The sequence below is a fragment of the Homalodisca vitripennis genome, chromosome 5 (assembly GCF_021130785.1).
Source record: "Homalodisca vitripennis isolate AUS2020 chromosome 5, UT_GWSS_2.1, whole genome shotgun sequence".
Classification (NCBI taxonomy): domain Eukaryota; kingdom Metazoa; phylum Arthropoda; class Insecta; order Hemiptera; family Cicadellidae; genus Homalodisca; species Homalodisca vitripennis.
Window position 1 is genome coordinate 97000333 of NC_060211.1, and position 25773 is coordinate 97026105.

Sequence of the window (25773 nt, forward strand, 5' to 3'; positions counted from 1 at the left end):
TTGTGTTTACTAAATAAACTAGATGTAAGCAGTCTCTGTGATAAAATCTTGTATAATCGTTTTTCTTTTTCTGGTCATTTTTCTGCATCTCGTTCATTTCCTTTTTTTGTCAATATAAGGAAGTGTTGAAAAAAATTGTCTGTCCTTTTGTCCACAGAACTGCTTAAGCACTTGAAGATCATCAAACTTTTCTTTTGATATCGGCAGCAAAGCTGAAAATAAAAATAAGCATTACCTAACTTGCATTTTACTTTGATGGTCCCAATGAAACCGCATTAGCAGAACAACTTACCTTGGTATGCCTGGTCGGGATACAAGAATTCTCCAGGTTGTAGATGAGGTAGTGTGATGTTAGAACGCGGACGTCTGATATCTGATGAAAACCAAGGTCCATTTTAAGTAGGCCTGTAGAACAGTTCTGTTTCATCTTTCAACATTTTTGCTTCTCGGATGGGTCGTGTGGCAAATGGACACTTTTCTTTGTATTGCTCTTTCAAAAAAGTAGTCCAATCACGTACTGGAATTATCTTGAATGGAGATGGGTTTGATCTCGCTGTCATAAATACGTGGTTCCACTCCTCTGGTGTATCAACTGTACTTTTTTTGTTAACTAGAGATATGTTTTTGTCACATTCTAAATAAGAATGTCCCTTGATTGGAAAAGTTATCAAAATTGTGTCAAATCGTTTAGTGTTATGAACTAATACAAATACAAAAACAAGGTGTAATTTTTATTTTGACCGGAGCAAGAGTCACAAAAGATTTCTAAGTCTCTTATATTTTTCTTAAGAACTTCATTCACATAGTTGTCCAAAAAGCTTATTACTTCATTTGCACCTTTTTTGCAATAGCATCCCCGTTTGACAGTTGGTGTATATTAAAATTGTAAAATGACAATTGAAGTTTATAATATACATCGTTTGAAGTAATGTTTGGTACAGGTAGGTTTTTCTGATAGTCCATACATATGGATTCCTTGTTAGCGAGTACTTTACTTTGTTTCCTTGCTTTTCTTTTCTTTGTAAAGAAAGTGACAGCTTTTAACTTATGTAAATGATTTTCGTTACTTAAAGATGTAATTTGCTTCTGAATTGCATCTTTTTGATCTTTTCCAATGGTTTCAACAAGTTTGAGATTTAATATTTTTAGCTCTGCATTTAACTTATCGCATATTGAACATGTGTCAGTTCGTGGGTATCCGAATGATAGATTAAATTTTGTGTTAAATATTTGTCTGTAACTCTCATAAGATACAAGAAGATTTGGGTATTTGATTTTGTAAAGGTTGTAGCATTTTTTAATTGGCAATTCCTCAGGTAGGTATATTTTGTCAGTTTTGTTTAGTCTATAATGGCTTCTTGTGCCTCTAAAGGAGTTGATGTGATCATACACTGCATTCATTTTTTTCATCGGATAGATGACAGGGATGTTTATTTAAATTATGACCTCTGCGGTCTTTCGGAGCTTGGCCTTTTTCTTTTAGTGCACTTTGTACAGTTTCCAGCCTACGCCGACCTATTCCATGTAGCGATATGAAGGCCTTTTTGCAAACAGGAATTTCCTGCATTGTATCGTTTCGTTTTACTCTTACTAAGTAGCGAAAATTACAGTCACGACTTTTTGGGTCATTGTGTCTTGGTCTTCTGCGAACAACTAATGTGACTGCAATTAATGAACTTAAGTGTGCTGACTGGTCATTCCAGTTTCCTAATGAGTTGAAAGCTTTTAGTGTAGTACTTCTTTCAGCAGCATTAATGACTTTAAAACAACCAAACAATGAACAGTTACAATCTGGACCTGTTTCATGAGTAGTAGCTAACAACTTTTTATTGACATCAGTTAATCTACCGTGTCATGGTCTTTTTTTAAATTTTTTACCTGAAGAAGGCTTTTCCATTTCATCACCACTTGTCTCAACTGCATCACTCTCCATAGTTATTGAAGCTGAATTAAACACAAATCACTCAATTCACAAACCCTGGTGACAAAAACTAACCTTACTTTATTGGTTGACTGCCTCTAGCCAACTAGACGCATGGCTGCCTGCGACACAAGGGACGGAGCAAGACAGGACTGAACACGTATTTGGGATGTAGATACAGGACTAAGTCCATGTTTAGTTTGTGCTTTAAAAATTTATTTGTAAATATCTCTTGGACTAAACGCATATTTAGCCAGTCAGTAGTACAGGTTTGTAGTGCTCAACTTTGTCTACTAGAATGCGCAATAAACACGATTTCGCAAATTTGTGACTGAACACGTTTTTAGCCTGTGGTCTTCAAATATGTAACCCAAGTGCATACCACATTTTTTAAATTACTCTGAGTACCCATGTGACATTAGTTTCAAATCCATTAAAACCATGTTTTTATCTATTCAGTAACAAAAAATACTTATCTTTTAAGTATTTGCGTTCATAGTAGTCTACAGGTTTTTAAATATTATTAATAATTGCATTACGCATTTATTACCAAGCATATATATATATATATATATATATATATATATATATATATACACACCGAATGTTTTACAAGCCCCACCCACCACTATTAACTTTCTCATAAATAGAGATAAAGTGATTTAATTTGGGGCACGTTTACATGACTAACAGAGGAGCTTTTTATGTTTGGTACAACCCCCCCCCCCACAACCAATGGACTAGTTTGGGGTGTAAGTCATCCTACAAACTATTTGGTAACAAATAAGAAATAACGTTGGTATTCCCGGGACTTCCTACTGAATTTTGGTAATACAAAATAATACCTAATAAATGCTATGTTATGCGTAGTACTTTGCTATGAGTAAATGTTTTATATGTTTTAAATGTAACTTCAAATTTCGGGGTTTTATAAACATATCAAATTTCAATTAGCCACTGAATTTTATACAGTACCTTAAAACAATTCTAGTTTTCACTATTTTTCTTCTTTTTATAATATCTTTAAAATTTAACTTGCTAGGCGTTGCAATTTATTAATATTGACTTACCCCAAAGTAGCCCGTTTGATAAAAGATTTTCATACATAGAAGAAATTCTCAGTTGGCCATATACACATGCCCCAAAATATATATAAATATAATATAATTCAAAGTATAATGTTTATTTTATTTTCTTTCCGTGCTATATATGGTGTTCCCAATGATAAATAATATTAGAAGATAAACCTAATATGGTTCCTCGAAATTGTTGAGTTTAGGTCCATTTTTGTTCTGCTTAGTGCTCTGAAGCATTATCAGCACTCTGGTAATTTTAGTTACAAATTCATTATAACGATGTTTTTATATATTTAGAAACCAAAACATTTTTTTACGTATTTGCGTTCACAGTTGTCTCCAGGTTCTTCAAACATTAATTATCATTGCAATATACTTTTGTTACCAAATTAATCGCATTTCAGATAGGTTTATACCCATACTACTTTAAATAAAACAAAGGTTATCCAAACACATTAGATTATTGTTGTACATTTCAAATGGCAACAGTACAGCCTTCCTTTTAGCCGGGCATCTGAGTCACAGGTTTGAGATAATATTGCCTTCAAAAATGTTGAAGGAGGAAATAAAAAGTGCCTAATATATTTTACAGCCAAATTAATTATTTTTGTAGTAATATATAAAATCACACATTCAGAGGTATCCTTCCAATTGTTTACAACATTAATTTCGTATGATCTATAAACTGCTTGTGTCATATCGAATCCTATTGAACTAATAAAGACAAATATATTTTATTGGTAGTTTAATATTTTTATAAAATCCCAACTTCTTTTTACCATGCGTGCCTTTTGAAGACATTATCTGTGTTATTAAACTATTATTAATATAGAATCATAATTGAGTAGAATCAAATAAGCTACCGAATTATGTGTTCTAACATGAACCTCAATGAAAGCTATTCCTCATTACCTAAAGGACTCTACTTTATATAGAAAACTTGTGTATTCAGTAATGACGATGGGGTGGTCAGGCCTCTTGAGAACTAATGTAAGAAATAACTTGATATTAGGTTATTATTTTATTACAGCCTTTGACTGTATCGCCTTATCCTCATGACACCCGCCCAAACCTCTGCGCCATACAGAAGGGTTGAGTTTACAGTAGACATGAGGAGGCGTCTCTTACTTGACCTACGGCTTCCTACGTTAGCCATCAGCCTGCTGAGAGACATAACCACCTTAGAGGCTTTGTCACACACCGCCTGGATTTGCTCCCAATACCGAAGACGGCAGTCGAGTAACACGCCCAGGTACCTCGCCGCAGTCCTTGTCCGAACCTCGACACCCCCCACATTCATAGAGATCAGAGTGGGGATTCTCCGTCGAGTGAGCATAACGATTTCGGTTTTAGCTACCGCCAGCTCAAGTCCGTGGCTCGTCATCCAGGCATTGACCCAAAACATTACCTGATTAAGGCGTAACTGTGCCAAGTCCGGAGTCCTCGCCGTGATGACTGCAGCTACGTCATCGGCATAACCCACGATGAAGACGTCGTGGGGCATCTCGAGGCGAAGCAAACCATCGTGTGACACATTCCATAGGTCTGGGCCAAGAATAGACCCTTGAGCTGTACCGGCAGTGACCTCTTTCGTTCTCATTCCGTCTTTGGTTTCATACAACAGCCGACGGTTCTTCAGGTAGTCCTGCACAACGACCAGGAGATAGTCGGGCACGCTGAAGTCCCGCTGCAACGCCTCTAGCATGTCCTCCCACCGAGCAGAGTTAAACGCGTTCTTTACGTCAAGGGTGACCAACAGGACAATCGGCCGAGCCTGGTGACAAGCTGTTTCGGCTTGAGTGTCGCTTTCGAAAGCACAATATAATTGTGTTATATATTAAGCTGTATATATAATGGATTTTAGTGGTAAACAATAAATTGAAAACTTAAATTTTGACTTAGGGTTAACATAATTGACTAGGAGTGCTCTCGAATATATTTGATATCCAGGACTAAAACATAAGATTTGAGATTGAATTCGTTGTACATGAAGAGGTAACTAATGATATTAACTTACAAATTTGATAGTTTTATCGCACAAACTTTATAATTATTAAAATCATAGCAATAACAATCCTAAAATAAATGGTGACTTTAACAAACAGCGTTAAATTCGGTGATCCTTCGCGGTTAAATTCCATTTCAGCTGCAGTTGTGTAAAATGAATTATGAAATTATTCCAATAACTTACAGGCACTATTATAAGCAACTATGCAAAAATTACATGTAGTAACAAAGAGGATTAAACATCAAATAATGGTAAGGCAGACGCGGAACTACCGACAGAAGTGACTCCTTTTTATAACGGGCTGCGAATCTATATCTTGAGAAATTACGTTTGGTAATTATTAAACAGTTAATTTTTAGTGAAAGAAAATATGAGATACTCAATTCTTTAACATAAATCGTTTTATATTTTTCTATTAGTTCTATACATATTTTTGTAATAATTTTTACATTTCATATACTACAACGATCACGGACTTCTAAATATTAAAGTAATAAATACTGATACATTTTCATTATTATCGTTTATATTTTTTTCTACAATTTTGTCATCATAATTTTTACTAAATCTAGTATTTTATAAATAATTACCTCATTTACATTGTCATATATAAAAATTTAATTATGAGTTTATTATAACTTAAATAATAAATACAAATTCTGGAATACATTCTTGCTATTATATTGTAACACAGCATCTATTGTTGTTGATTATCCCAATGTATTATTTTTTTTTCGTTTGAGATTGCTTAATTTTATTTGTCTTTTAAAAAGTTATTTAATGGTTTTGTTGTTTCTTCAGCGACATTTGCACTAAAATCTGTTTTATGGAGTTTATTTTTTAAGTGAATGTAATGTGGTAAGACACAATGTAATTGATAAGACACAATGGTTTGAATAAGAATCAACAGAATCCTGATTATCTGTCAGGATTAAATTACACTACGGTTTTGTTAGCTAGAAAAGTGTAATACATTTATTTTTATACTTTTTTAAATCCTATGAGGACAAAACTAATAGTGGACTAGAATGATGTGAATTAGTATTAACCATGCCGAAATTCAATTTAGAATCCGATGAGATTTTAAATACTGCTATTAAATGATGCATCAAACTAATTTTACATTGAATTTATTACTAAATGAAGTAGTAGTTCGTAGATTTATCCAAACAAGTATTTTACCACACATTTTAGTTTCTTTGGAAGGTTTGTTTGGTGTTGGGAGTTATTTTAGTGTGTTAAGTCGACATAGCTACGGATAGCAGAGTATACATTAATTTAGTAAATTTTGACAGCTTTTAAATTGAATCTTAAGTAACCTATCCAGAAAAATCCCACAACGTTTGAAAATTTGCAGAAGCAAGGATAGATCCAGACGATTTGATATTTCGGACAACATTTACGTCAATCATAATATGAGTAAACTGATCGAATAGTTGATAAAAAAAGTTGTAAAACACCACTAGAGAAGTGTTTCGTTATTTCCATTATTATATATATTGTTTATTGTGGTTTATATTCGCCTTTTAATCTCTCCTAACAGAGTTTTAATTAACATCAACTTTTGCTGGTTCAGATCAGATATTTATATAACGGTTTGTTTATGTTTCGGTAAAGCTGTCATTCTACTTTGAAAGCACGTGCAAACCATAAACATGCGTGACGAAAAACGAACTTATATTCACCCGTGCAAATCTATAGCCCGCCAAATAAGTATTCACTTCAACTAGGAGCGCCAATAATCTCTCAATATCGTGCCAGGATAACCACTGGACTGAGAAACGACCTCGTATCAAAATGGCCGCGATAATCCCACCCTAGCGGCTACAGAATGAACAAGCATGACGTTCCGTGACGCGAAACGAAAGTTTTCCAACCGTGCAAAACATACATCCATAGACCGACAAATAAACTAGCTACTTAAAAAACGAAAAAATGTATCCTTCTTATTTATATATAATACGGAAGACATAAATGGTAGAAAAAATAATCAAAGAGATTGTCTCATAATATTTTTGAAGGAGTTTTACCTGCTTACATTCTTGATATAATGAATAGTCCATTATTTATCTTATAATACAGGATTAAAACTACTAATAACACCATTTATAAAATGAAACCATTTGACCATATATGTCAAAATCAACTCCAAATCCAATTTTGTGAAAAGATTTCCAATTTGTTTGTTGTAAAAACGAGTGATTTCTTAGTTCTAAAGATATACATATATATATATATATATATATATATATATATATATATATATATATAAATTTATATATAGATGTTTTAGTATTTTGAAAAATGCACTGTGAACTTTCAAAGTGAATTTAACATTTCTTTATTTAGTTTAACTCGTCGTCTAGTATGTTGTTTAACGTTTGCTCAGGGCTTGTTCTTTAAAATATTTGATTTTCCTTGGATTTGTTTGATTTTCTCTAACATGAAAACTCTTTTCCAAACGCAAAGAATATATTCTCCCACAATATTCTCTGTTCACAATATAATACATTTCCTTAAAACAAATTAAGTAAACAACAATCAAACAATATATAACAGGTTCTAAGTAATTATGTACATAAAGCAGGATTGCTGAGAGAATTTGTAATCTCTTAAATATATTTCCCCGTTATTTTAAATTTGGTTACATCATATGTAACGTTATTTTAATAAATAATATCTAAATATAATCATTATTTGATTCCACATATCTCAAATGAACTATTGTAGTATCTATCCCATTATTGTTTGACGTAATAGTATATTATGTAAATTTATTTGGAAGATTGATACCGACAAGCTGGGACAAGACACATGGTAACCATTGCCCAGAACAATTACTCGTGTACAGGCAGTTAGTCTCCATCTGGCCTAAACATAGGTGATTGATGATGACGTCATACCAACAGCTGTTTAGGGACCACATTCATAGTCGTTCAGTTCTGAATGGAGTTTTCACAGTAAACAATCCAATGGTTTCATTTTCAGTTAATCATGTTTCAGCTGTTAAAATTCAAGATTAAATAGTAAATAAGAATCAATCTTGTCGTAGAGGCTTTAACTAAGATATATCTAAAATATAAACTGTGTTAGTTCAAAACTAATAATATTAATAGTAAATTACTGCAATATTCGGTATACTGAAAAACATAATGACTCCAATACTGTCATTTATTTTTATTTTTTGTTATGTTTTGGATATTTATAACTTGTTATATCTTTGGATACTTATTATTTATTATCAAATTTTTGTATAGGCCTACCTATTTTGTTACTTTATGTAGATTTTTCATCTGATTGTATTAATTTTTTTTCCCCGCTGTATTCTACCATCTATGCTTGTCTTTGTAAATTGGCTGCTGCCGTTGGAAATAAATAAATAAATAAATACTTAAAGAAACTAAGATAATAATAATAATGTCAGTGTAGCAACTAGAAGTATTTTTATTTAAATAATTTAAATAGATTATTTTTACGGCACTTCTTAGAAATTGTCACCGTTACACAATAAATATTTTTTTAAATAAATATTTATTTTGTTACAATCACGTTTTAAAATATTTATGTAAAACATTATATAAAAAAGTCAGTATTGAATAAATAAAACAATATTAATTGAAATATATGGTTTTTTAGGCTAATCAGGGTCTGGCATTAGACCAAAACGATTCCCTATTAGATAACCTAAATCTAATTTAAATCCACAATTGAAAGTTTTAAATTGTATCTGATACAAAAAATGTTTTAGAGTGAGAAGTTATTGTTATTATTGTGATTGTACAAAAATTTCCGTATCCATACTGTAATAAAACAAGACAAAGTATTGATTTCAAAACAAAGATTGTACATGTTCAGCTGCAATAATGAACATTATTGGCTGACTGTTAGTGGGGACTATCACTTTGTGAGCTGGAACATTTGTACTGATACCTATCTATCTGTCTATCTACCCACACGATATCTTGATAATGATCTTGTTTACTTGGAATTTTACATGAAGCTTCATTTTACATGAGGGACATCAAGTGCAATGATGCTGCATGTCATTCCGTAAGCTGACGTTAACGAACATCTTTACATTACACTTTTAACAGTTATTATAACGCGAACAAAAAAATTATAGAATAAAACATTATTATCACGATTAAGGTCAATAATTTAAAATTTTAACTTGTGATATTTGTTGGATTGGTACGTAATTCGTTCGTTAAATTCAACCGGGTCCTTCAATACTTCATCATATTACTTTATTTTTACTTAGACAAGATATAGTTCGATGGTGGTTCCTCCATAGAATCGGCTGAGCGTTAGAAAAGCTTATAACTCAGGGTTTTATCTCGATAGTAAATTTAGCTATAAAGTTTAAACTTTGTATATTTTGCTTAACTTCCGTCAAGGGTTGTAGTGTCGACCTGTTTGTCTATTCGCCTACATGTCTGTATTCTGCTGGATACTTCAAGAACAAATTAAGCTATGGACTTGAATTGATCCATGAAACGTCATTTCTACTTAGACAACGTGTTTGTTACAGGCGTGTTTTTCTATGCAATTTTGCTGAGACTTCACATAGCCTAACTATACGCAGAATAACTTGAAAACAAAAATACTCGTCTCCCGTCCACCCAGAGCTGTATAATTTTCTATCTGCCTGATTGTCTGTGTGTCTGTAGGACGCCTTGAGAATCAAATGAGCTACAGACTTGAAATTTTGCATTTAACTTCAGCGATACCTATTACGTGACACAAGGTGATGAATGTTTCTGTCCTGTATTATAGTAATGTGGACATATTTATTAATGTACTTAAGAATATTCTCCACGGACAAGTTATTTTTTTGGCTAGATGAGAAGATGCATCGATTGTAATTAGTGGATATCATACATCTAGGCTTTTGAGGTTCTTACCTCAAAATTTATTACAATTTCTTTTTTTCCTTTATCTATATTCATCGTTCCTGCAACTCAGAGCTAAATTCAAAACAATATTCTGGTGTTTACAGCAAAAGGTGTACATTTTTAAAAGTAAAAAAAAGAAACGAGAACATAAAAAAATGTAGATAACATAATTCATTTTGAAAACCCTATTTGTATATGCACTAGTTCGTAGTTATAAATAGTATAGACTGTTCAGAATCTTATATTATTTCCTAAAACCGATATGTGATTTTAGCTTATTAGTTTGTTTTATTATACATGTATAATACCTTTTACATGTCTTCGGTAATAAAGGCATTACAATTTTGTGTAAAGCATTCGGTTATTACACAGACTAGTTTTCATGAAAAGGGGAATTAGAGGAGAATTAGTTGTATAATCTTGTTATTAACTGGGAACTTGTTGAAATGAAGTATATTGAAACAATATTCAAATTTCCCCGTAGGAAATACTTGCATGACTGCAGCTATTCATTATAATATTGAAGATTCAAAGCATTAAGCTATTCTTGTGCAATTAGTTTCTGGAAATGTAAATGCTCCAGCAGGAAACAGGAGGGCAAGAAACATTTCAGGTGGAAGGATCTTAATTAACATGAGTAATTCCAGCCATTCGTCTGAGTCGACAAACAGCCACTGCCCGGGCCATCGTACACGTTCACTTCCTCGTGCCTTTAGCTACATTAGAACATTTACATGAGTAATTCCTGCTATTCGTCTGAGTCGACAAACAGCCACTTCCCGGGACATCGCACACGTTTACTTCCTCGTGCCCTTGGCTTCATTTGAACGCCATTAACATGAGTAATTCCAGCCATTCGTCTGAGTCGACAAACAGCCACTGCCCGGGCCATCGTACACGTTCAATTCCTTTGCCTTTAGCTACATTAGAACATTTCAGCCATTCGTCTGAGTTAACAAACAGCCACTTCCCGGGACATCGCACACGTTTACTTCCTCGTGCCCTTGGCTTCATTTGAACGCCATTAACATGAGTAATTCCAGCCATTCGTCTGAGTCGACAAAAAGCCACTGCCCGGGCCATCGTACACGTTCAATTCCTCGTGCCTTTAGCTAAATTAGAACATTTCAGCCATTCGTCTGAGTTAACAAACAGCCACTGTCTGGGCCATCGCACACGTTTACTTCCTCGTGCCCTTGGCTTCATTTGAACGCCATTAACATGAGTAATTCCAGCCATTCGTCTGATTCGACAAACAGCCACTGCCCGGGCCATCGTACACGTTCAATTCCTCGTGCCTTTAGCTACATTAGAACATTTCAGCCATTCGTCTGAGTTAACAAAGAGCCACTGTCCGGGCCATTGCACACGTTCACTTCCTCGTGCCTTTAGCTACATTAGAAAATTTAAATGAGTAATTTCAGCCATTCGTCTGAGTTAACATTCAGCCACTGCCCGGGCCATCATATACGTTCACTTCCTCGTACCCTTGGCTTCATTTGAACGCCATTAACATGAGTAATTCCAGCCATTCGGTATTTTTGAAATATATTGAGGAAAAACATAGTGAAGGTTTTTAGAAACGTTTTTGTTAGTTGAGCATTCAGAATAGCCTCCCCCCAGTTGATTCAATTTTATCGTGCATAACAGTTGTACAAGGTGACTTGAATTGAAATGTGGAATACAATTTCACCTTACGACCTCTATGTAGAAATTGAAAATACCGTCAATTGGGAGTTACTCCCCAGGCCAGGATTTGAATTGTAAGTGAATAATAATTCATATACGAAAATAGATCTAAATAATAAAAGTCGTCTTACAATAAAAAGACGAAAAGGATATATATTGTAATATTATAGTTAATATTTTGATAAAGCATTATTAAAACATTTAATTATTTGTTAACGCCTATAACAACCAAAGGTATGTTTCTGTTTTCCGACAGGTTTTGTTCCTAAAAACACCTCCAAACGAAACAAATGGCGGAGAGTATTTGGCCGGCCCTACTAATGCCATCAATCCTACAGGGTAGTTGGCCTACCCCTCCCCTCCACCGCTTCAGTACCATTCCCCTAGCAGACCTGCTGATTGATGGACCAGTGAGACTATCCTGCCTGGACCTGGGCCGTTTGTTAGGTACACTTACAAGACGGATATCTTAATTACTTTATTTCGTAAAATTTTGGATACATCTTGTATTCAGAAGTAAATTTTAAGTTGAATCATCTTTAATATCTAATCGTGTCAATATAGAATTTTAATCGAGTTACACACCCTCAGTAAACTCAAGTAATACAAAAACATATAACAAGAATTCCAATATTCCTTAGCAAATAATTTAAATTACAATTACAAAACATTTTAGTCCACGATTATTAATTTGATTAAATATGAAGTTTTTATAATGTACAGCAATGATGAAGGTTTGCAATTTGGTCACATCCAAAAAAGACGATCATATTTATTCTTTCTATAAGAAATTTAATAATAGTGAATAAATTAAATGCAGTGGTTCTCTAACAAACAGTGAAGTATCTCTTATTGTTGACTCTGCTTAGCCCAGCATTACGGCTTTGACAATCAATCTCAGCTTTACATTCAAATATATAAAATGAACAATCTTTATGAATTAATTGCGGAGGTTATAATTCGCAATAAGACTAATAAGAGCAATTAAATTTATATATTATATATTGTAATTAAATTACATTTACGTGTTGTACAAAGATGGTAATTCATAGTACTTTCAAGATTTGTACAGAAGGTACCTCTGTCTTCAGTTATAATTGAGTGAACTGATTTATAAATTTTTTATAAATTTTCGTGTTTAAAAGTCCCGAACTTTACATTTCACTTGTATTGACGGGCATAATGTAAACAGATTGAGAGAGCAGTAATAAAGTGATGATATATATATATATATATATATATATATATATATATATATATATATATATATATATATATAATTAGCCACTTCAAGGATGCCTGGGTTCGTTAAGAAAAGAATCACATCTTGATGTTGCCTTGATTATGGAGTAGAAAAATAAAATGTGATACGAAGTCAAGCAAAGGAGTCGTGAACTTAGGGGACATTCAAGTGAGGGACTTTCACCATTAAACCCCACGTATATTAAACTGCTTTAGAAACATTCGATGTTTTTAGGGTTTGTGCATTTATTCAAATAGGTACATCAAACTTGAAATGAGAAAATGCCTTTATTACAGAGGCGGAGATAGTGCAATCAAACTCCCTATACCACTCTATCTGCAAAACTTCAAGATATCATGAATCATGCGAGAATCTCATAGATATACTTATATATTATACATATATTTAAAAGAAGTATATGGCATATTTCAGAATAATATTTCAAAATTTTTATTGTATGGTATTCTCTCTGCAGATAACGGTGGCTCTCTCAAAGTCCGATGGAATGTCAGAGAACGCTACAAAACACCATCATCATTTAGATTGTAGAGCACAACAACGTTTATTTGGCCAAAACATTGATGCTTGCTTTATAATGGAATTTAACCTGCGCTATATTGCGAAACAAGTGTTTTATTTTCTCTAAACTGTTACTCCGAACGGGCTGTCACTTAAAAGCGTACAAACAGCGGGAGAGAGGGCAGGCAACAAGTGGCGCTCGGAGGTAACACAGTTTGCCACTTAGCGCTGTTCCGTGCAGCCCCGGGTTAGGTTATTCTATTTCCCACTCCTCTAGCCGATCTTCTGCGTTTCCATTGTTGTATTATCAAAACTTGTTAATCTAGAATGGAATTTGTATTTCTTTATATATTATGGTAATACAGGTAATCGTATCGAAGAACGTAATAATTAGGTATCATAATTATGGATCAAATATAAGTCATAATCGTCTAAGCGAATGGAGGCGTTTGCCAGTTTTATGTTGTCTGCATATATTTTTGTTTCCGGAAAATTCATCAATTAGTTTTTATTTAAGGCACTTTTATATATGTTGTATTGTGTACGTATAACGAAACACATACCAGTAAAGTGATTTATATCAAATTACAATTCATATCAAATACAATTATGTCATTAATTAACGCAATGTTATTTTTTAAAAATTTTGAATACGTATGTAAACATGTCAACTTGTAACAATTAAATTTATATATTGTTTTTTTGCATGATAAATTTTACGACCATTCTTACATTCCTTGCCATTTGACGTGCTGACTGTATTTTTTCCACTTCTTCATCTCATTGGCATGTCATATTACAACTGTATTTTTTTCTTCCTTTTAATTGAGATATCATTCAACGGATTATATTCTCTTCAAAGTATTGAGTAGCCCAATTTCCCATTTTTGCGATAAAGGAGTAGATTTTGAAATGGGTAAAAATGCCCCTCAACGTAACTGTTAGTCCCAAAAGGAGATTTTAGGTAGTATTTGTATACAAAATCTTGTGTAGAATTTATTGCAATCTTGTTATTATTTTATGGGTCTTCGGAATTTCAGTCGCAAAAGTGTCAGGTTAACAACAATACCGAATAATATAAGGGTAAATAAGTTGATATTTCCAACAATATTTTAATACATTTTTCAATATAGAATTTTTTTTTTTTATATATTTTAGTTTCCCCTCGGTAAGGCGAAACTCTTCCACAAGTAAACTAAATGTGTACCACCGAGAATGAATAACACGATAGATGATTTCGTAGAAAAAGAGTTGTCGGCCTAGCAAATTGCACGTGTACTGAGCTGTCTTGACCCAGCTTGACCCCTGACCCAGGATATTAATACCAAACCCTTTTGAATATATAGGTCATTGTTGTTTGTTAGACGTGATAGGGTATTTTTATTTATTTTATTTTATTTTTGGTCAAACCGAATATTTTGTTCTGTTTTCTTGTTTTATTTTAATAACTATATATGGTTTCTTTAAATATCTCATACCAGCATCAGAAAAATGTTTTTGGTAATTACATTTTTATCACTGATTTCTATTATAAAGATTTATGCAACAGAAAAATCAAACAACCATTTAGTTAGTTGGCTATTTAAAACAAATATTCTTTGACGTATTGACGTGTCAAGATTGTGGGCAACAGGTTAAATTATTTAGTCTGTAAGAATAATAAGGCATATCACAGAAACTGCTAACCTAATTTCTATTACTATTATTCTAATTTCAATTTGTGTAAACATTTATTTCTAAACCTTGTGTTATATAAATGTAGAGCTAGGTATAGGGAGTATTTCAAAATTACGCCATGTAGACAAATTGCCCATTCGTGTTTTCATTGTAGAGTTCTTGAATAAGTATGATACAAAATTATTCACATTTGACCCTACTTTACAGTATTGAGATATTATTTTAGTTTATAGACAACTAATATCTTAACTGAGTGTTATTGATAGAGTCCCTTTCAGTGAATGCTACACTAAGGATAATTCTGGAACAGAGACTGCCTTGTTGTGTAGTATATAATCACTACTCAGAACTGAGATGTAGGTAACTTTAATTAAAGGTCAAAATGTCATGTCAAATATCATTAGGGCCTGAAATCCTACGTACTCCCACAATCAAGAAACCCTTCGCAAACAAACAATTGACAAACGAACGTTGGTAATGAGCTAAAAATAAATAACACATTTTTTAATTTAGTTTCTGAACTACATGAAAATTTTTATGTTTTATTCAGAATGTATAATTTGTTGTTGTAGGAAATAATTTTAATACCTTAAAAGAATATTATATAAACAAAATCAATAATCGGTTTTTCATTATTAATTATTTTTTAACTTTATCAATACACCTTTATAATATACAATATGATTTTACTAATATTGATTATAACGCAATTATACTGTTCTTGACAAATATGTAAATCAAGATCGATGATTAATAATAATAACAGATAACATTTAAACATTTGCATATTTTCAAAATTATTGTATCAAATATTAAGACCATGCTGTAGTAAAACGACCTTGATCTTTACCTCATAACAACAATTTTAACCATCATACGGTTAGGCCATTATTTTTATCACAGAACCATGGAATATTTTAGTGATATAATTAATAACTACGTTATCGCAACCTCTTCTTAGATTTTTGTATAACATTTAAACTGTTCAAATATTTAAGTGCTTAGTGTATACAAATCTTTTCCTGCTTAACCAATAAAAATTAAAAATGATTTTTCACAAATAATATCACACATTTAAATCTTGTATGATTGTACTTGTTTTTTTTTACAAATTTATTAAAAATATTCGATTATGTTTAGCCAAATCCCATGCCGTAAAGTGATGCGTCATAACCAAACACAATTTTGCCTCTTTAGAAACAAAGGTTAGTGCAAAATATTTAGTCTGTTGGTCAATTTATTATTGACATATCGCACAAGCAGTCAGATGGATAGAGATGCATACAGTTAGTCAAAAAGAAATGGTCTTCGACTGATAGGGTTTTCTAAAGCTTAGCCAACAAATAAAACCCATGTATAAGCTTTTACCTATTCCAGCCCTTAATTGCGGATAAAACATAGATGCATTTTTTTATCAAAACAATTCAGTTTAGTTCCGTTCAATGACAACTATGTATGTTGCTTTTGAAACATATAATCAATTTCTTCTGTAATTCTCAACAATTAAAGCATATAAACTACTTTAGTCCTACCAATTTAATTATTATATTATAGCAAACTTCTAAAATATACTTCTAAAATATTATCCAGACTTATAAAAAGGTTTCTTTATAACAACTATATGTAATAAAGTAAAAATTACTTCCTATAATGAAACACAATAAAAGTGTTTTGTCAAAGGTGAGGAATGAAATAAAGGGAGTTTTAGGATACCATAGTACCATTTACGCAACCTTCATATATGTGGCAACTACTGTTAAGTTTAGTTATCACAGTTAAGTTTATCATTCATAGCTGCTCAAGCCAACGAACTTGTGATGCCTCCTGGATCTAACTTCAATAATTATAACTTATTTACATTTTATGCTGTCCTGTACAAATCTCTGTAGTATCCCAATAGTCCCAACCCTGTTAGTCTTTCGTCTCTCATGTTGGACGAAACTTATTTAAGCGTCATAGAGTGGAGAAGCTTCGCTCTGCGGAGCTGATCTTACTGGGAGAGTAGCCAAGATTCGCAATAACTAACGAAATCACAGCTATCCGACGCTTTCTTGATGAATATTGTGATATCATGTGAGTATGTAACTGATGAATCACTGGCTTCATGCAGAAATTCTAGGAGTTTATCACTGCCGAGTTACCGGAAGCACCCGAGAGTACCTGATGAATATGCGACTATGGTGACACAACCTACAGTTCCGTTACGTTGACTCTAATTAGAAATCATGTTCCATAATAAATCATGAAATCGCATATGTAGACTTCGCTATTCTTTTCAATAAAACGAAAACAATGAAAATATATATATTTGGAAAAACTAGAGGAGTGTGCGTGCACGAACTCTGTGACTTCCCACCATTAAATTCACCAATGATCCGTTATGATAAAACATTATACCAGCTTATGAACTAGATAATCTGAATTCGAGTTTATCGAAAAGCGTAAAATAACTCTTTTTATATTAAAAATTAAAAGTAAGTTAACTTTAATTTACTTTAAGCACGATATTACATATAACTTCAATTAGTATTACTACTGTGTTAATGCTATTTGTAAGATATTTAGAGTAGTGATATTATAACCATGAAAATAAAAGCTATTTAAATCTAATGTTCTACACGTCTATATAAATTCATGTAGCTAGTAATTATATGTACCTTCAAATAATGAATGTACAGTTTATGGCAAGAAATTAACTAGTATTGAGAAAAAGGTTTCTGCTATCATCGTGGGTCAGAGGTCAAGCTGGGTCAAGGCGTCTCGGTACACGCGCTATTTGCTACACCAACAACTCATTGTCTACGTCATCATCTATTGTGCCATATATCTTCGGTGAGAAACATTTAGTTTTTTGTGCTATTTATTGCTCTGTAACAGGATCACATTTAATTATAACATTCGAAATCTTTATAATGTAGGTATTTCTGGAAAAATCAATAGATAATAAAATATTATGTATGGATAATTATTCAGTCCGCCATACGATTAAGCCTTGTTCCACCTAAATTTTACAATACTGAGGTTGGTAAAATTGCAATACTTCTGTTTTATACTATCCACTATTAATGATTAAACAGTAATCGATGGAATAACTTGAAATGACAGTGTACAATATTGTAGTTATTGTAATACGATTATGTTTTTACAATGGTTTATGCAAGTAGGCTGCTAATCTAGGCCTACATCTCAGATTGGTATTATTAATTAACTATTTTCTATTGTCAAAAAATATGTGTACAAAGGAGTATTCATTTATAAATTTATAATTCAAAATTTTGCATTCTGAGTACTAAAAGTATATTTAAAACAAAAACTCAGGATTAAGGGAAATAATAAATATTCCTATATTTATTTTTATAATCGTATTAGTGCTGAAACGGGTTAAAGATGTTTACGTATTTGCTAAGTACCAATATACTGCAAGGAACAATACCACTTACCAATAATAATAATTTACCATCAAAATATTGGTAGTTATTGGATAATCAAATATTTCTAGAAAATATTCTGATTCTCACTTTTAATAATATTCAAAAAATTATTATATTATTACGAAAAAATTATATTATTTGATTAGTAGTGAGAATAAATGATATTATTATACAGTACGAAAAAACAATATTATTTAGACAAAGTTTAAATTTTGTACACTTACACATCACATATTTCACATTTTCAAGTTCGGATTTCAGATATAATTAGGTTTATCATTATTTATAAAAGTGTTCAAAATAAATAAGTGCTAAGCAACATTTCCTAAATATTATAACTTGCATGGTGGAATAAAGGTAACCTAAACCGGGAAAATTTAACGAGTATTACTACTATTTACCCATCTTCATTCTTCACATTCTTCGTGCCCTCCCACAGTAAATTCTATTATGGCTTAAAATGATCAGCTGTTATGTGAATGGACTCGTTTCTTTCAAAGCACACTGAAATATGTTTTCTATAATTTCATTCCATAACAAAGTTAAACAGTCCTAGATTCCAGATCTAGAAGTTTCACAACCTTGTAAGTCTAAGTATTTTATTAATGTGGATACGTCTAGATTTTTAAATAGCAAACCGCATTCAACTTTGCGCACGTGCAAGGAACATTTTGCTTCACAAAACTTAATACTACTTTTGCTATACCTCAATACCTTAACTCTTGCAAATTTAAGAGCAATCCGTTTAGCCGTAATTAGACTACAGAATGGCACGGAATGTTAAAGATATATTATACAAATTTGATTATAAATCTTTGCACAGTATTGCAAATCCTCGTCAGTTGTAATGTTCTGCATTTTTTAAACAAACAGTTGGTGAATATATAGCATTTAGGTGGGAGTACCGTACGCTACACCATGTATCGTATAACGAACTTTACTGAGGTTGACTGAAGTATATAATTGATTAAATTAGTATAAGACTCATCCTTATATGTTATTTTATTGTGCTTAGTTCTTTTAAAAATTTATTTCTACTTCGAATTACTAAATACCTTCATGGTTACTCATAAGACTAAGATAAAAATGTTCGCTAACACCCAGTCAAACCCCATAGAGTAACATGCACCATGTAGATGTCACTTATATCAAAATGGAGTTTCAATACAAAAAGTTTCAAGTCAATGGGCTAGTTCGTTCTCGAGATATTGTGACCAAATTCAGACAGTCGAACAAACCAAAATAATGATTATCCAGCGCATCAAGTGATAGGTTTCGCTAACGCTCAGCCAAAAATATATTTTTTTAATATTGAAGTGATGGTACAAAAGTGTGAACCACTTTATATTCGCCTTTAAGATATATGTGCTTAAAGGTGCAATGTTTCTTTTAATAACCAAAGACATGTTCAATCTTAAGTTAAAAATAAGTTGGAATATAAGTTGTATCTTTAAATTGTTAGTTTTATATGCAGGGTAGAGAAAATATTTTTATTACTTTTTGGACAAGTGAAGTTTGAAGGATTATTTGAACAATCGTAATACAAAATTCTTTTGAAATTATACACCAATTGCACCCAGCTGTACCACCCTTGTACACCATACTGTACCGTTTCTCTCAAATTATATTTCACGATTGTACAATACCACTTTCTGAAGTATATTTTTTGTTTAACTTGCACCAATTTATAGCCAGTTTATATAAACTTGGTAAAGAAAGTTCTCCTCTCTCAAGAAAGAGATTGATCGTCAGCCCTGATAGTATTTTTGGGTTTAAATTGTGAGAGTATTTAAAAGGGTTAAAAATATCAAATCTGTTTTAATTTACTGTCATACTTTTCTTAACTTGAAAAACTTAAAACTAACCACCTTGAAAATAAAATTGAGTTAGAGTCAGGCAATCGTATAAAGACTGAAGCTATGGCTGGAAGTAGCAAATTAAAGTCTTTTAACTTTTTTTATTTGCTCATATGTCTATCACTTATGAGTTGTAGTTGTGAACTGAGAAATGTAGAATCTGAGTAAATATTATTATTATACAATATATAACCGATTTTAAAACCTCCCATTTCGACTACTACCTATACTAATTTGCCTGACAATATATTTCTTCCTCAATATCTGTATTGATTTCACAAAAAATTAGGTTGAATCACTATACATTGTAAATTAGCTCTCAGCTCTTTGAGTAATTGCATAAAACAATAACCTCACGGCAATAATACTCATCATTTATTAAGTCAGTTAGAAACTTGAGATATGGATATACTTAAGGGTACTTTTGTTTTTCATGAGCTGCAGTCTTGGAAATGTTTCGTGTTCAAGCAATAACAACAACATAATAGAACGTATTCTTATTACATTGTTACAAAAGTTGAGTAAAGTTCCTAAATTTAAATTCTGCTATTGAGGTCACAATAGACTGATAAAACTAAACTAGAAGAGTACGTTGACTAATATAACAGGAAAGAAACTCAATTGTAAATCGAACATAAAGTCTCGACATGTTCGAGTGCCAGACAAATAACAGTTTATCTTCCGGCCTTGTTACTGTGCACCAGTTGATATTTATTGGCAATTCCATTGTCCTCTGTCTGAAGCTGTACTTTACATTTACATCATACTTTCCTATATATCACAATTCCATCGTACACGATTTATGAAATCACAGATATTACAATAACACTATTATGTAAATTGCTATATTAAAACTTCAACTTCAAACTTCAAATTGCAACTCAAACTCAATTCAAAATTCAAACCCAACGTGGCAAAATCAGTTTTATGCAGAGATAGATAATTATATAAACATTCACTTGCGATTAAATTGGCAAACAAACTAAAAGGAATAACAATATGAAATTTTGTTGATACGTGTATTTACCTGAAAAAATCCTTTAATTAGTTTAGCTGGATAAGATATTGCAGCCTTAACTATAATACTAACTGTTTTCAAAAATAGCGACGTATCTTACGTTTGTTCGTTACTATGATCATCACTTTTTGGCATCTTTCACTGTCAGTTTGCATAAAGAAAGAAATTAATACGTCAATTTATTCTAAAGTTCATCAAGTTTACAATGGCATATAAAGCGTATTGTCAAAAATTCGTTTGAGTGGTAAAATAAGAAAAAACAGTGGATGGTGCAAATTGATGAATGATCCGTTGATTAACAGTTGGCCAGCACCTTAATTAACGAAATATTTACTGATTGCTAGTTGAGGATTAGGATGATATAGACATAAGTTACGTAGTAGCGGCTAAAAGTGTGTTAAAAATTCTCACAGCTGTTATGCAAATGAAAGAATTAGCTTATTATCTACTCCAAGATGTAAGAGTGAGTGTTATTAAAGACTAGTAAGACAAGAGAGTGATAGATATGACTAAGAGCTAATAATAATAATTTAAAATGTGAATACAAGAATAAGAGAGTATATAGTTGGGATATACGGATATTTAAGAAAACGAACATCCACCATTGAGAATAGCTGTTTGAAGGAGAAATGGATTGACGCAGACTACTGGCGCTACTAAATCAACATCAACAAAGATCATTTGCTAAGACGACAACATTTCTGTTATATCTAAAGAAGCTGCAGCGTGACTAGTAATGTGGTAGAGATACAGAATAGAACCGGTGGGTTGTTGGTAAAAGGGTTAAATGTAATTTTATTTCGTAAAAAGGCAATTTTTCTTCAATATGTATAAAACTTATGCATTTTAGAAATTTTACTTTTCTATTTCGTACCATAGACCGAAACTTTCCTTATTATTATAACACGGTACTGTTTTTCACTAAATATCATGGTTTTCTTCATATGTTTCTTATATTATGTTCATAGTCCACGTTTATTAAGATGATGCTTATTTTTAAGCAATGGTATGTGAGCTTCAATATTTTTACATTTTATTTTTTGAGCTATTTAAACGAGTTTTTGACACTTCATTTCAATCCTATTCAATTTCTCTTATATCTTTTTTAGTAAATCTTTAACTGTATGTTTGGTATTTTCTAGAAATCCAGGTGGTGGTGGTAGGAATATAGTTCAGTTTTTGTCACGTACAACAGGTTCTGTTATTAATTATGACTTTGACGAGTTCACTGAAACATATTTATTGGGTTTAATAAGTGTGTATAAGTAACCAAATGCCTTAGGAGTTTTGAAACTCAAGAATAATAATGATTTTAATCCTCGTAACCAAATGTTATGACAAACTTATTATTGTTTCTAAATCTTTTGTTCATTATAAAATATAAAGCTAAAGCCTCTCCACACCTGAAAGCTGATCTAGAATTTTCTTCCTTCAAAAACCCAATTCTAACCAGAACTGATATATTTCCATGTAGATTTCTGTTAATATCTATTCAATCACGCGATATGAAGGGTAGATGTAACCAGACGGCTTTGACACTGGGGCCCATTCCTTGAATTTAATTTTCCTTATTAACGATCTCAAACTGTCATTTGCTTGTATAACTCCCATCTTGAATTAATTATGAATTGCATCGTTCAATACTCTTAAGATATTAATCTCAAACATAAACAGTTAAATGCACAGTTCAATAAATAACATTTTCCAGGTCAGATCTCGTTGAAACATTGTTTACACTACAAAGTTCTTGAAATATTTATGCTTCACCGTGGAGACCCGTTTTCAGTTAGAAGGTTTGGATTATCGAAAATTTTGGACCGAATTATATTTCGCTCAGGTTTTAAACATGAACCTGTTCACTAAAGGCCAATTCTGCCTTTTCACAGCGAGGCAGAAATATTTCATGGATAATTGTGTAAGCAAAATTTGCACCGGAATATTTAACTTCTTTTCAAATTGAAATGTTATTTTTTACATAATGTATCTACATCTGGCGTTATCAAAAACAAGATGTTCTTATAAGAATGAACTACTGTATATGGATTAGTTTACCAATAAGTAAAATTATTATTATATAAAGCTCAGTTAATATGTGTGGGTTTTACAGGACTTATAAATGCTAATTAAAATTTAACAGTAATATTGATTTCAATAGCTTCCAAGAAGCATAAAAGTAAAAATAATTCAATATAACGTTTAACGTCAAACGTTAACGATAAAGTCATACAATAGAAGAAGTTGAGACAAAACTGACGCATCATAGAACTCATTTTTGTAGAAATGCAACATTCAAAGTCTAAACATGGAAGTTTTTCTCGACATATACACTATAAATTCACATTATTTGCTTTAAGTTTTTCTAATATTAGTCTTTCATAAACTTTTACACCAATTCAGTATAAAATAATGTATGAGGTTATATAGTTAGGTTAAATGTGTTAATGTGTCAAATGTGTGAATCCAATGTGTGTCTATTGAGTTTCATTTTTTCATTCTGCTATTTTCTCGTTGCAATCTTGGTTAACCGTAATACAAATGTATAAATATTCGCTACCGCACAGTCGAATTACATGAAGTGACATCAATGAGGAACTCAAATGCAGCCTTTTATACAATTTCGTCTAAAGGTAATTTTTTTCAAGATAACGTGCGGACAGACAGACAGAAATGAATTTTTTCCTGGTCCGAGAGTGATAGGCTTCGCTAAAGCTCAGCCAATTAGGACTGATCTCAAGATAGGGTTACAAGGTTTGTGGTGTTAGACTGCTCAGTTATAAAATAAGGAACTGATGACAAATTGTTGGAAGCGACATCACACTCGCTAGACTCAGTAGTGGGAGATTTTATTGAGTTTCTTAACAACAGTCCACACAAACCATTACTTTCCTGTGACAAAAGTATTGCTTTCAGCTGTTCTGTGAAAATACCAACCCACTCTCCAATGGGATTTCCTTTTTCTTAACTCACCCGTAGAAAGAAATCAACAAAATGTTTTCTGAGTTACGCCAAAATATTTGCACTTAAATTTTTCTATAGTAATTCACACTCTACATACATGGTTTTCCCCTTTTGAGGTCCAATTCTATTCTGTTTTATTGTCACACCACTTCGACAACACTGCCTCTTTGATTGCAACTATAATAACAGTACACCGGTATAGTGAGGTTAACAAACATCAGATGGATTGAGACACAACTAATTGTGGCTGTTATTATTATACGTTATGATATTTTACATATTTTTAAAACTTGCTGTAACTATATGAATGTTATACAGTAGATACGTCCAAAAATTAAATTTGATTTCACCTTAAGGTTATGTTGATAGACCACATAATAGTAATAAAAAAACCCCAAACAACGAATAAACCGGAGACGGACGAGTAACGATTTCAATGAGGTTCTGTATGTTCATTATTACTAATTATATAACCTATAATTACCGTAATTTATCGAGTGTTAAGACATTGACTTTTTCACATTAACGAATCTAAATTAGTTACATCATATTAACATGACGTTTTTTTTCCTTTTTATCAAGTATATAAGATTAGCGATACAAGTAGATAATTAAAAACTACCGACAATTTTGTGTTATAATTGTGTCTCAATTTCTGTAAAGTACTCTGTTCCTGGTAACTAATATTGTTAACTGTTAACGGAAAAAAATCCAAATTTAAGATCAAATATTAATAATAGTCTATTCATTAACAATAGAGTTCTTGTGAGAGTTGCATAACTCATAGCTTCTATAGTTTGATACTTTTATAACATACGTCTATACTGTGTTTGTGCTATCAACTCGGTACTAATCTATTCATCACGTATTAACGGATCCAAAGAAAGTTGGCAAGAACGATTTTATAAATTAATTAATTAATCAGGTGTCTAAGCACATATGGTAAGTGCAGAACAGATATTATCATAGCATAGTTTTTGAGTGGCTTTCTAGTCAAGTTGGAAGGTACTCATCAATTCTTCACAACATTTCTGGACGACTTTTTATAATCAAACAATTGCATTGGCATGGTACGAGTATTTAATAAATGTTGACCCAAAACAATGTTTTAACGGCTCTTCAAGCTACGACGCTCTAATAGCTTAAGGATCAGGGTCAAAAACATTCACCACATTTTATCTGCACGACTTGATTGCATAACTTTGTCTGCAATTTGCATGCAACTTGTACAATATGTGTATGAACTTTTCATGAAAGAAATTTTAACATAAAACAATTCGGGGAACCTTTTTTCAAATAAAAACAGAATTGTTATTATCCGCCTTAATATTTCATTGTTATAAACGAAAATATGTATGTATTCGCGAAAATATTGAACAAACAGAATAGTTATTTAGTACTAGTATCAGCTATAGGACCCTAGTTGATATTTTTAACCACCAACATTTGAGCATAACTAAGATTTCTTAAGTTAGCACAGTT

General features: G+C 32.0%; 1 protein-coding gene across 1 annotated transcript in view; it reads right to left on the reverse strand.

Moving 5' to 3' along the window:
* Nucleotides 1–13282: 13282 nt before the first annotated feature.
* LOC124363558 (sentrin-specific protease 8-like) overlaps nucleotides 13283–25773 on the reverse strand; it is a 61435-nt gene continuing 48944 nt past the window's right edge. The window contains exon 2 of the mRNA XM_046818811.1: nucleotides 13283–13350. Coding sequence (XP_046674767.1) covers nucleotides 13283–13350 — 68 coding nt within the window. The remainder of the gene's footprint in view (nucleotides 13351–25773) is intronic.